Below are 14,290 nucleotides of genomic sequence, written 5' to 3' on the forward strand. Positions count from 1 at the left end.
ATTATGAGACTAAAGACAGAGTCACTGATTAGGGGAAGAGGTCCGTCCTCTTGCCATTTAATTGAGGTGCTTGAGCTATGATTATTATTAGTGGCGGATGAGGTGCTTGGAGCAAGGGAGGATTCGTTGCTTTCTTTTTGAGCAAACCTGTTGCGATCATCAAAGTTGGGATCGATAGATTTAATTGTAGAGGATAGGACTGTAGAAAAGAGATGTCCACTTAGACTCGCAGAGACGGAAAAGAGTAATCCCGTTGTTGTCTCTGGAGGGAGCAGCATCTCGTCGTTCGTTAGTTCCTTTGTATGTATCCTTCCTACTCACAACAAATGTATTTTTACTACTGTTGAGCTCTGACTACTTCCTACAACTATGTACAACACCGTTAGATTGTAGCTCCTTCTTTCATGTCGTCTTTCTCCCATATAATATATATGTATGAAAGTTGTTGCAACATACGGAGAAGAGAGAAAGAGAGAGAGAAAAAAATAAAAAGATTTGGACCCCCAGAAATAAATAATATGCTGTATTCTATATATATATGTATTAATATGATACAGCACTTCACCCCTAAATTTTGTTTTATTTTTCCCTAGGTTCGTTCCTACAACTTTGGATCGAGCACCTCAAGAAAAAAATAAACAAAAAAGTAAAACAAAGCAACATTGAGACCTTGAATATACACAATAATATATACTTGTATATACCTATACTTTAATCAGAAATCTCTTTTATAACTACAACATACTATAATACTTCCATTTACTTAATCAAGTGTTTTATATTTTGATTACTTTATAAACCATTTTGTGCTGCATTCATATGTATATACAATGAACTAAGTATCAATTCAAACCAATTTAGCAAGGCGTTAAAATAGGGTTGTGCCGTACGTTATCCAAATAACACTCAGCTCAAAATATGAGTCACTTTTCAAATTTGAAAAAAAAAAAAAAAAAATCAACTCTGAGTTACTTCAAAATATATTATGTCTATGATTAGTGATTCTGACCAATAAACTTAATCAAATGTATTGAGATTCGGGGCGCTCCTGCCCCTTAGTGGTTATCTAATTAAATAACACGTCTTTAACTTTAATGCAGAGATCGAGTAACTTTTTAGCGTTACCCCCAAAAGAACTTAATAGTAAAATTAATTTAGCCAAAAACGAGCGCATAGGTGTTTGCAGGATTATATTTATATATTTTTTGGAGAGGGGGAGGTCATGGTTTTGGATTTTTTTTGAAAATCAAAATCAAAATTTTTTTTTTTTAATTTTTCAAAAATTAAATTTAAAAAAAAAAATTTCATATATACATTTTTTTGAAAAAATAAATCAAAAATTCATAGTCGTTTAGGGAAAAGGATATAATTTTTGAAAAATTACATATTTTTGAAAAAAAAATTCAAAAATTCATAGTTATTTAGAGAAAATTATTTCTTTTTGAAAAAAATTTGAAAAATTAGATATTTTTGAAAAAAATGTGAAAAATTAGATATATTTGAAAAAAATTTCAAATATAAAATTTTTTGGAAAAAAATTCAAAAATTCATAGTTATTTAGAGAAAATTATTTCTTTTTGAACAATTACATATTTTTGAAAAAAAATTTCAAATATAAAATTTTTTGGAAAAATAAATTCAAAAAACACGAGTTATTTTACAATAAAAATCTTCTTTTTTTTTTCTTTTTTTTTTTTGTGGTGGGTGTCTCCAGCCCCTTCCTTGCAGACTCCTCTGTAGCGGCATGTTACATATATTTATTTCATTTGACACTAGGAAGTAGTACTCCCATTACCCCCCAAAAAAATTATAAATTACCCCATTTGTGGTAATTTACCCTTTTCCCCAACCACCGCTTTATTGTTTCTTGCAACCATTCTTCCAAAACGAACAAAAAAATGGTCATAATCCATTGGCAGATAGTCAATTCTTCCACAGTTTCACAGCTTGTTCAGAGTTAATTCTAATTCGACCAATCAATATTCAAAAGACTGATAGGAGGGGGGGGAGAGGAATAGAAACAACGTTAGCTGACAAGAAAATACAGTATATATTTTTGTGTTATTCAGTTAACGTCGTGGAAGTCACGATATTTATTGAAGTTCTTCTCATCTCTGAGAAGACAGAATATGCATAAATATACTTTTGTTTTTTTTTAAATTGCCCGATCTCACATTAAGTAACTATATTAGCTAATTAGTGGGCATATAGTAAAAAAACCGAATAATTAATGGAATTTGGGCAAGCGCTTTCTTCCTTCTCCTTGCGGACATAACACACATACTTATTATATCAAACTTATGTGGTTCTTTTATTTATATCCCTTTTGAATTAATTTTGTTTTAGTCCTAACTGATTACTGGATTAGTGCATCTTACACTCAAAATCATTTTTTTGATCTTCTTTTTCTTTGATTCAATCCTATCAATAGTTTATGTTTATTTTAATAGGATGTTTTTATGGAATCATGACTAATCGGTCACAGGCAAACACTTTTGAGAGTGTAGATTGCAAATGATCGGTTTAAGTAAGTTTGATCTGAGTGTCACAATTAATTTAAAATTATCTTTCTAAAAGAGGTCAGATAACTTATTTAATAAATCATTTAAACTATTAACGATAACTTTTTAACAAATGGACGTTTTTAAATCTTACTGTTTAATGAACAAGTCCTATATAGGATTTTTTTTCTATTGGTTTTATAATTTGAAGCATTGAAAAAAAACAAAAAAAAACAGTTATATACATTATACAAGGTGGATTTTTTAAACAGTGTCCCTATTTTTGATTAAAAATATCGATACTAGTATAAGGGTTGACGATTCAATTGACATCATAACAAAGATTTGTTCTTTCAATCTAAACAAAATTTGTTTCAACTTTTTTCCAACAAATACTCAAAAAAATTAATGTGGAAGCTGAAATATTATGAATTGAAGGCATGATGCTTCTTAAACCTCGGGTTCTAGACGCTGTCAAAATAAACAAAGACAGAGGTGTCCGCAGGGAGTTTACTGCAGGAGCTTGAGCTCTCCTCCCATAAAAAAAAAGAATTTTTGTGACTATCACTCAAAAATTATGTATTTGTCAAAAACATTTTATAAATATTTTTTTTTTTAAATAAGGACATTTCTTAAAATTCAGGCTCAACTTAAAAAGTTTGTAACAAATAAGCCCCTCCTTCCGAACAAATCCTGCAAATACCTTTGAAGGAGGTATATTTAGAAGAAAAATGTAGTGCTATGGATCCCTAATACTCTCCCAAGACAAAAAGTGAGCTTCTTGCCAAATAAAGCACCTTACTCATACCGTTTTGAAAGTGTAATCTTGGTTCAAGAACAACATGAACCCCTTATGATACATTTACAGTTCACCTTTCTCTTCAGAAAACTATGAACCCTACCCTATGGCTTATGTAAGTAAGGAATAAAAGATCAATCAAGTTTCCAGAACGAGCAAATACAACTTATATGTCCATATTAAGCAATTTAGGGCCAAAATCCCAGAAAAATCTGCGCTAGCCACTTGAAAATCGGTTTAAATCATTAAAAGAAGGTCATCGACACCAAGAGTCCTCATTTTACATAACCCTTCCATATTTCTCTTTGCATACTTAATCTTCAAATTATATAAGGAAATTTTCTTTGATTCAAATTTAACTATTTTTAAGTGTACAAAACTACAGTAAAATGTGTCCTTTTTATGTTTATGATTGTGGATTCAAAATGATGCATGAGTTAACATTCATACTTTTGTACTATGCATTTGCTATATGCATGGATCTATTGGAGTGTGAGAAAGCAGATAATAATAGAGTCATATATAGAATCTAAACGGTCATTAGACTCTTCATATGTTCTTAAATAAAGAAGAACTTCATTAAGAATTAAAATACAGTTAGTCCGTGTTTTTTTATACCAAGACGAACGTGAATGAAATGTCAATTCCAAAGCCTGGGCAATCATTTGTGAAAGCATATTTAGATATATGTGGGGTTAATATGGTTCTACTTAAATAAGATGTTTCTTAAGAGCGTTTAACTCGCATGAATCGATTTATGTTACACAGGATTTGTATACTTACTTTACTATGGACTTAAATATGTGGTTCTAAAGGCATGTATTTTGGGCTCATTTATCTGGAGTGTTTTGTTATACTATATTAATCTGAAAGAAAGAAAAAACGGTCTACGAGGAATCCTTTTTTTTTTAAGTTTTGTAAGAAATTAGTTAATCATTTATACATAGATTTGTTACTTCTAAAAAAAATCGATATGAAAAAAAAAAAAAGGAACTAGAAAAATGACATGGTTATCCTGACAATTAGAAGAATGTTTGCCAAGAGATCAGTTCAGCTGTCATGACGTTTCATCAAATTAAATACAAGCAACTATAAGAAGAAAAAATATACACAAATTCCACTCCGTTTCTAACAAGTACATGGGTAGTAATTACACTGATGTCGATCATCAATTCTACTCTGAGTCCACACTTAGACTGACACCAATAACTCTCCCACAAATCCGCAGTGTTACTCTCTATTTTGCATAAACAAAGTCATACGTAGTTAAATTATCCTTAAATGGTATCTACTTAAAAATTAAAAAATAATGATAACAAATTTGGAAGAAAAAAAAGACTGTTCAGATTACCAACTACAAAAATATTGCACATTGTAAATTGCTTAGTATTTACAGCTTCAAGTACCCAGTATTGTCATATTTGATTGATTTTTGGCCTTTCACTATTGTAAGGCTTGAAAAACAAAAAACAAATGCAGGAAAGTTTACAACTCTTTTTCCCAGTTGATCGAGCTCTTTTTACTCAGAGGAAAGTTCACTTTGGAGATAATGTTCGAAAAATGTTGTTTGGGAGAAAAAATTAAGCATGATTCATTTCTTATTTTACTTCATTTTTAATATTATAATAAATTATCCACACACATTCTCAAAGTGAATAGATAAGTCTAATATGGGACTTCAAATCGGTACCTTCCCTGTTATTGGTTATAAAACATTCTTTACATTGCATCATTATCACAAATATTAAATTAAAGTAGCTATGGATTTTTTGATCAAACTAAAGAATATGAACTATCTACAAGGTGGTGTAAGTGTGTAGTTTGGGAAGTAACATATGTTAATCCAAAAGGGTATTCCTTTTTCATTTTCTTGCCCCCAAATACACTTTTGAATTTGAATTTACAAATAATAAATTTATTTAATGATATTATCATTTAAAGAGTTGTATTATTTACCGCAAGACGGTACCAATTTTTCTTCTTTTCTAAACAACTCTCTTGATGATAGCAAAGGTTGTATCCTTGGACGTTTTTTACGTCTGAATCATAAGATAACGGACGATAAGTCAAAAAAGTGAAGGTATAATCCCTATAAATATGTAATTTACTTGACACGAACGAAAAGAGAACATAATTTGTAGATTAGATTTAAATTTCATATTTTTAACAATATTAAATTATTGTTTTCATAAATAACTGTAAATGAAATTTGCTGAAATAAGGAATTATTTACACAATTCAAAAACAATATTTATTGTTTTTCAATTGATTGTAAAAGTGAACTCTCAATATTCCAAAAATAAAACTATTTATTGTATCATTATTATCTTATTAGGAGTAATCAATTTAATTTTTTAATATTAGACACAAAAATTGGAATAAATGTTTAAATTTATAATAGTTTTCTTCACAATGAAGCTTCCTCCCGGAATTATATCATTTAAATAAATTTAAATTACTGCAACAATATCCTTTTTTCTATTCGAATTATATTTAAACAATAAACATTTAATATCTTTCCAAAATCCATTATTTCTGCATACTTTTAAGTAGTCAAATTGAGGTTATGTGACATTAACTAAGATGCTTAAATTTATTTTTACATAACATAATAGTATGGATTTAAATTGCTTGTAAATTATACTGACAAAAAAGGTTAATTAAAATTCTTAACTAATTGAAATTTGATGAATAAAGTGAATTTCCAGGGGACATTTGGACCTTACGACTGTATTTATGAAAATAGCCTCAAAATCTAATATATATATTTAAATATGATTTACATCGTGCACAGAAAATTGCTATTGTTGTAAATGCATCATCATTTAATAAAAATGTAATATGGGATTATACTTTAGTATATACACAATGTCTTACAAATAAATCCAGAAAAAAACAAGCATTTGCACAAAGGAGACGTAAATATATTTTATTTAGCACCAGCAAATAGATTTATGACGAAACATGAATAATGGCATATGAAGGTTAATGAGGCCTCCAGATGGAACGACTATAAACGCTGAGATTGGCGATAATAGATTTCTTCAGGTCTACCAAAATTCTCAAAATCCTTTTTGTATCGGATCGGAGATCATATTCTGCCCTTCGGACCCTTTTTGTTATTTACAGCTCTTTATGACGTCATGAACTTTGCTCTAGGCGTATTCCGTCGTGACGATGGCTTCACTAGAGTCCAAGATGGTGGATCCATAATTTTCTTCCAGGACAGCATGATTAATTTAATGAACAATTTAAATAAAGACAAATAGAGGAATATTTATGTTGATGTGTAAGTTGATCAAATAAAAACAAAAGTTATTATTAACCTGTGTTCTTGGATGTCAATTTACACCGCAGTCATCAGTAAAACCTTGTAAACATCGATTAATGAGGCATGATCGTTGTTTACCGAAATTATTTTGTTAACAAAATGACAAATAGTGGCGCCGAATTGAGGCAAAATAATATGATTCATTTTAGAGAAAATTTCAATTCAAAATTGTATTTGTGGTGAAAAAAAAATTAATTAAAAAAGAATACTCTTTTTAATTTATTTATGGTTCGTCCCAAGATAACATACTGCCACACCCAAGGCTGTGGACTCAGACTCGCGGTTTCACTATTTTTTCATAGAAGTTGGACTCAGAATTTTACTATTTTTCCATAGGAATCGTGTAAATTTAGTACAAATTCAGAGTCCTTCTTTCTGTTTACTCTTCTGCATAACAGTTTCTTAAGACTCCCATTAGTCTGGCACTGAAATGTCCGCTTTTATTTATACAACTGCGGTGTTTGGAAACTGAAGAGTAGTTGCATAAGTAGTGTACTATTAATTTTTTATTGTTTATAGGGGTTATTCTTTTAATTGTAGCCTTACCAATAAAATTACAAAAACCTGCATATCTAAGGAAAAAATTAATTTGTTTCCATAATTCAAAAACTGGCAAAATGCCATATATAGTACAAATTGCAATTCATTCTATGTAGCCGCTCTCAACCTTCACCGCAGCCTCCACTAAGCCTCTAAAGCGAGCAGTGGCAGCCTTCACCATTTCCTCTTATTTCCCTCTTCCCTCTTCCTTGATTGTGTTGAATAGAGGTGTCTTTGTGTTGTGGACACATCTATGAATACTTGATTCCAACAGGCACCAGAAAAAAAAATTAACCAATTAGATTTAAATCAAGAGAGTTTGGGATGTCATGTATCCTTAGAGAGTTCTCTTTGACAGCAGCTGACCAATCTAGAGCTTGTATGAACTGCAGAGTAAATCTTCTTGGATACATCTTGCCATTGTGTTCCTGTTAACCCCAAATTCCCTTGCCATGCTGGGAATTTACTTACTGGGATCATCCGAAATGACATCCACCAATCTCATGATGAAGTTGTTGTCCCTGGACTTCATCCTGTCCTCCTTTGCCTTCAACTCCTTCTTGATTATTGACTCAAGGTGCTCCTTATCCTCATTAAACTTCTTCCAGATCCTGAATCGCATTTATTTGCATTAGTTTGCCCTGAGATTTTCCTAACCCCATTATAAAGGCGCATCGTCTCTGTTCTTCATTAAATTCAAAATTATATAATTGTCTCTATGCGGACTCTATCGTAATTTACATCCTACAAAATAATTTGTCATTGTTTCATAAATCAAACAAGATCTAACATGGAAAGAAATCTCAATGTCATCATCCTTTTAATGACGCTTTTCTACGAAGACAATTAAAAGTGGAACTCGGTATTTACAACCCAAAAACTCATATTTCCAAATTGATTTTCTTGTGTAGGCCAATTGGAGTTATGAAAACAAAAAAGCTTCAAAGAAATACAACAAAAGTGGCTCTTCTTACGCCAGAGACTCGAGACTCTATGTTTGTTCACCCTATGTAATTGAATCTATCCCGTTGGTTATTATTCGTAGTCCCTTGTAACTTTTCCAATGCTAAGTTAAATATATTTTCCTTCAAGTTTATTTAAGTTATCAAAATATTTTTGCTTTTATTTCTCCAATACAATAGACGGATAAATTTTAAAGGATTTTTGTGATTTTTAACAGGTCTTCTTTAATATGCCCAGCAATGTTAAATCCAAAGTTTACGAGCATTTTCTTCAATTTAGAGGAAATTTGTTCTTATGAGAAAATCGGTTCGGCAGAATATGCTGGTGCGGTCGGTAAAAATGCATCTAATTGAAAGAGGCACATGAAAATGAAATATCCCTCGGAGATTTCAAATTTGGAAGTTTTATACAACAAAAGGAGCACATCATGTGATGTCAAAAATTCGGACATCACAATCTCAATCCTCAATGACGAATTTTGTTGTGACAAAATCAATTAAGATTATTTTGAATGAATAATCCTATAAATATGTCGTAGATCTTGTAGTAAATGGAGGAGTCTCTCTTCTCAGTTTCGATTCTTCACGGATATGAGGGCTCTTGAAGCCTATGGCCTATCAGCTTGGGGTTGGACTTTCTTGTGAAACTGTAAGGGCATACGTGATGGAAATGTATCAAAGAAAGAAAACTGACCTTAAGGATAATTTCAAAGGAAAATTGGTGCTACACGTCACCTAAAGAATTTCCTGCCTATATATATCCAATTGCTTGAATAAAATGGGGAGAAGTGTGAGAGGATAAAATTTTATACGCTTCGAATCTTTGACATGAAACGGAAATACACGAGCTGCAACACACGTATTAGGGTTCAAAATATAACGAAGGAATTCAATATATGGAAAAAAACAGTTGTTGCTGCCTTTACCGAAAATACCTCAGCTACACAAAATACAGTTCAAAAACTGCCATTCTGAATCATCCGTGCAAACTTATTCAAAATATGAGGAATTCCAAAGTGTTGGGTGTCACTCGTAAGAAGACCAATAAAGTACCAATCCTAGATTATGTGATGAGATGAGGAGCATAAAGCTCAATTAGCATCGAGGAATTGTGGATGATTTAACAGCGGTGCCCCAGGATTTCTACAAGTCAGAATCTATATGGACTTCCATTACCGAATTGAACCATGTCCTTGAACAAAAGTTTTGAGACGTTTTTTAAAACTTAATAAGGAAGCGTTGTACTACATCAATTGGAGTATTCTTCCCTTCTTTAAAGAGCACTGAGTCTCTTCTTTATGTTACCGTTAAATTCAAACATAAAAGTTTATTATTTGGTCGCAAGAACAACAAAGGCGAAAGATCGTAAACTTTCTGGCTACTGGAATGCCCCCAAAAGTGGTGGTTATAGCGGGAAAACATGGCTCAAAGGCAATCGTCTGTATGCTTTTTCCTCCAGGATGTATACCCCTCCCGCACGACCAAAATTGTTCTGCAATTATTGGGATATAACTGTGAATTCTGGGACAAGAACTCTTGTCCTACTCAATCGCCAGAACTGATTCCCCTAGACTATAGTCTCTGGTGCCAAGTTGAGTCTCATACTTGCTATGCCCGACACCCAAATGCTGAAGCCTTAAAGAACTGTCAATGAACAGTGGGCTTTAATGTCAGAGGCCTACATCAAAAGCACATACAACAAATTCCTGCCGCCCTCTGAAAGTCGTTATTGCTACTAACGGTGGTCATATTCAAGATTAATTATTAAATGTACATCTTCGTCTCAAAGCTTTGCATGAATCGATATATATATCAAATCAAAATATATATTGTTACATGGTGTTAAATAGTACACACCTGCAATACAGTCTGTCCAAAAATTGAGGGTACTTTTTAAAAAAATCATTAAAGAACCTAAAGAAGTGATTTTTTTTGTCAAAAAGCTTTATTTACTTCCCAATATGATGACCTTAAAGCTTTATATATTTTTTATGCGTTTTAGCATCCCTTCATACAGATTATTTAAAGGATCGGGAGAAATTTTTTCCCAAGCTTTTGTCAGTTATTTTTTTTTTTTAATTCATCCTCTGAAGATGATGGCGCATTGTCATTGAGTTCCCTCTAGACCACGGCTCACAAATTTTCAATGGGAGACTGATCAGGACTATTGGCAGGAATCCAAGTTGTCTGAACACCCCTTTTGTGCCTTTTAGGAGTGGTGAGCAGGGGCACCATCCTGCTGTAAAATGGCTCTCGATGTGTCAGACGACATTTTCCTCTTCAAAGGAGGTCCAGTTTCTTCAGTACGCGACAAAACTGACATCAGAGACATGCTGAGGATCTCCGTTACGTAGTACTCGGCCATCAGTTTGTTTTCGTGGAATCAAGTGAAGATCTGCCACTGCTTGGTGGCTGATAGCGGCCCAAACCTAAATTTTCAGAGGAAATTTCACAGTTACATTGGGTTTCACATCTCCCTTATCTCTTGCCCAAACCCACTATGTTAGGGGATTTGGGGTATGAGATAGCTCAAATTGACTTTCATCACCAAATAGGATACATTTTTAGTCATCTGCACTCCAGTGTTTCGGTTCACGACAGAACTGAAGCCGGGCCTTCCTTTGGGTTTCTGAAAGTTTGGAGTGCAGACGAGGTTTGTATGGCAAAGCATTCAGAGAGTGGCACAGGTAGTTGTGGATAGATGACTGGGATATTGGATAGCCCTTTGAAGTCAATTTTGCTGCAAGTTTCTTTTTGGATTGCCTCTTTTTGGTCAAAGATTTTGAAATCACCAATTTCAGAACTTTGCTGAATATTTTCTTCCTTCCTCGACCCTTTTGATTTACAAGGGTTTGTCCATCCTTCCTTTTCTTACACCAATTTTCAATGGTCCTAAGAGGAATCTGTAATCTTTGAGCAACGTCTCTCTGGCTTGATGCACCCTCTATCATGCCAACAGGCTTGGCCCTGGTCTCCAAAGAGGGTTCTCTCACCATTTCGGGTATTGAATTTCAACTACCATCCTATAGTATTTTCTGAGCCCTTTTATACTGATGTATGATGTAATCATCGAAAATCATTGCATCAGAAAAATTCAATATTACCTAATGATTGCATCCGCCAAATTTCATTTTATTCCAACCAAAAATATTTTTTTTTACTATAAACGGATATTTTTAATACCACTATCAATTTTTGGACATACTGTATAGTTTAGTTGTTTTTTAGTAGTGATTAATGGAAACAAAAAAAATTATTATTCATTCAAAATTTAATATATAAAACTTTTTTAAATTATAAATAATAGTTTTGTTTAAAATAATTTAATTAACTAATAATTTTAAATAACTATAATTAGTTTAATTTATTTTGTCTTTTTCATTTAGGTGAGGATGAAGCATCACCTTCAAATGTGTTCCTAGCTTTTTTCATTCTCAGTTTGATTTTCAACGTTTTATTAGTCAGTTTTGGTAAGTTTGAACATTAAAAGTCAATTTCAAAATGGTATAGATATATCAACTCACGTCAAACAATTACTTGAACTATATTGAAAATTACTTTTGAAAAACTTTGGCCCATTTATTTAACATGCCTATGTTTTCTAAGGACAATTCCTTATTAATATACTAATAATTGATTTAATACTAAAAATATTTGGACAGCAAAAAATAAACCCTATTAAACTACATCCTTTTTTCGGTTGTTTCTTTTATAATGTCTGCACCAACGTGCTAGAGAAATTCCCGAGACAGAACATATACAAAATTATTCAATGGATATATTTTGTATTTTTAAACCTTTGTTTTATATTTTTATCTTTTGTTCTGAAGCCATCGTTTGATAAAATTTTCCACGTTTCCAAAAATATATTTATCTATAGTTTAGTATCCAAAATCTGAACAATCATAGAGAGTGTATTTTTTCCGATTTTAAATTGTTAGGTTTAACATGGAAGTACGTTCAAAAAAACTAATTGTTAAGCAATGTCAATTAAAAATGTTTATTATTTATATACAAAGCCTACTATATTACTGGCATTGCTTCGATTTTTCAAAAAGCTTTCTAAACATACTTAGTACTTCAAAGGTTCTATATAGCCTCCAAATCCTTCCACAGGGACTGTCTATTTTTTAAAAGCCAACATTCATTTGTTACATATATGTTTTGCATATAAATAAATATAAATACTTTCACAAATTCGTTCAAACCCAGAAAATTTAAAACTAGGCTTTAGAACGAAAGAAAAATTCAGACACATATGTATATATTATATTCAGCTTAGTTTTTTTATCCTTCCACACATTTTTTTAAGAATCCAAAATATTACGTGAAATTTGTCTCCTTTATCAATTTGTGAATGAAAGTAACGATGAAATGGTTTTTGTCGAGGTTAAAAATAAATATTATTTTTTACCATCCTCCTTTATTTTCAATTAAACACTATTCAAAAGTGCCAAAATAATAAAATTAGAATCTTAATATTGTGAATTAAGCCTTTTTGATAAAAGTAAATGAAGCAAATATATTTTCAAAAAAAAATATTTCTCTAAGATAAAACTTCGTCAATTTCAGGCAATTTTCGTCGTACCTTGCACTACATATTCAATATCAAGTCTTTATGGTACATTGTGACCACTAAAGCTGAGAAAAGGCCACCCACCAAACTATTGCTCTTTAAGGCATAGAACACGAAAACGAACCTTAAAATGGTCAGTCGCAATAGTTTTGATCTTTAAAGCCTTTTTTTTATTATAATTTATATTCAGAGGCATATTTTTACATTAAATAACTATACAGATGCAAATTTTATGTAATAACAGTTTGATAAAAAACATTCCAGCATTCAAAAGATAAATTATTGACTAAGTTATGTTATATACAGTTACTATAAAATGTGTCTAATTATACAAAAATCCAGTAATTTTGATTGATTTTTTTTTGGTTTAACTTTTTATTTTCTTATAGAATATATAATGAATAATCAATGAAGGGTTGCATGAAAATGTTTCAACGTTGTATATAATTGAGAAAATTATTTGACTATTTGTAATAAGTAATTAATATTTTAGAGGCCGGAGTTTGCATATAATGGCTGAATTCATAGTTGCTTACAAAAAATTAAATTTTTGAAAAAAAATTCACTATTTATTTTTCACTTAAAAATTTTCTCGAAAAAAAATTCAAATGTTACATTTTTTGAAAAAATTTCAACTATTTTATTGTTTAAAAAAAGAAATTAAATTTCAACTATTAAATTTTGCAAAAAGAATTTCAAATATTCTTTTTTTATTATTCTCTTTACAATAATTTCATATACATTCCAAAAAACATCTAGTAAATTAATCACAAAATAATATTAATTAATTAATTTAACAATAGTAACAATCCTTTGTTGTTCATTTTTCAAACAAAAAAAAGACATGTGTAAATGAAAAAAGATAAAACCATCTTAACGAAAATCTGCTAAATAATTAAACTAAAAACAAAAATATAAGACAATTCCATTCCTATCGAACCTCCCCAGCACTTTGAGGGATCTTAAGAGGAGTCTGCCCAGACTAGTAGGTATCCAAAAGTTCTTACTTCTTGCGGTGTATAAAATAAATAAATAGTACCTTTGTTATTAAGCGACCTATTTTGGAGTGAAATATATGTTTAGATGCTGACATTACCAGCCAATCCCAATCTTTATTTCTTAATTGTGGCATTTCCTCAAAAACTCAATGGTCATGTACACAATGTTAACCGCACTTGGGAAATCCCAAAACAGATGTCTTGAAGTCTCTAAACTGGACGTGCAGAACGTGCAGTCTCTCTCTCTGTTTCTTCGACTCTACATTTATTTGTAAAAAGGGTAGAATTAGCCATTCCGTAGCGAAACTACATTTCTTTTGAGCCCATGAAAGGGTTGTAAAATATTTTTATTGAGTTTTTCAGAACATCTTCCCACAGTTTACACCCTAATCTAAGTAAGCGTTTACGAACCAAATCAGCTGGAGAACCCACAATTTGGCTTTTGATGACTTTCTTGCAGACACTTGAAATAGCTATGGGCTATAAAACTTTGTATAATACGGCTTAATCATTTTTTTATTATTATAATATTCAAGAAGGTCGTTGGTGTGGCATCTGTGGACTCGCTCCACAATTGTCTAAT

General features: G+C 31.3%; 1 protein-coding gene across 1 annotated transcript in view; it reads left to right on the forward strand.

The window, feature by feature from the left end:
- Nucleotides 1-14,290, forward strand: part of LOC121116014 (matrix metalloproteinase-9) — a 102,835-nt gene that overhangs the window by 87,552 nt on the left and 993 nt on the right. Inside the window, exon 6 of the mRNA XM_040710207.2 lies at nt 11,520-11,603. Coding sequence (XP_040566141.1) covers nt 11,520-11,603 — 84 coding nt within the window. The remainder of the gene's footprint in view (nt 1-11,519; nt 11,604-14,290) is intronic.

Source organism: Lepeophtheirus salmonis, chromosome 4, assembly GCF_016086655.4.
Source record: "Lepeophtheirus salmonis chromosome 4, UVic_Lsal_1.4, whole genome shotgun sequence".
Lineage (NCBI taxonomy): Eukaryota > Metazoa > Arthropoda > Copepoda > Siphonostomatoida > Caligidae > Lepeophtheirus > Lepeophtheirus salmonis.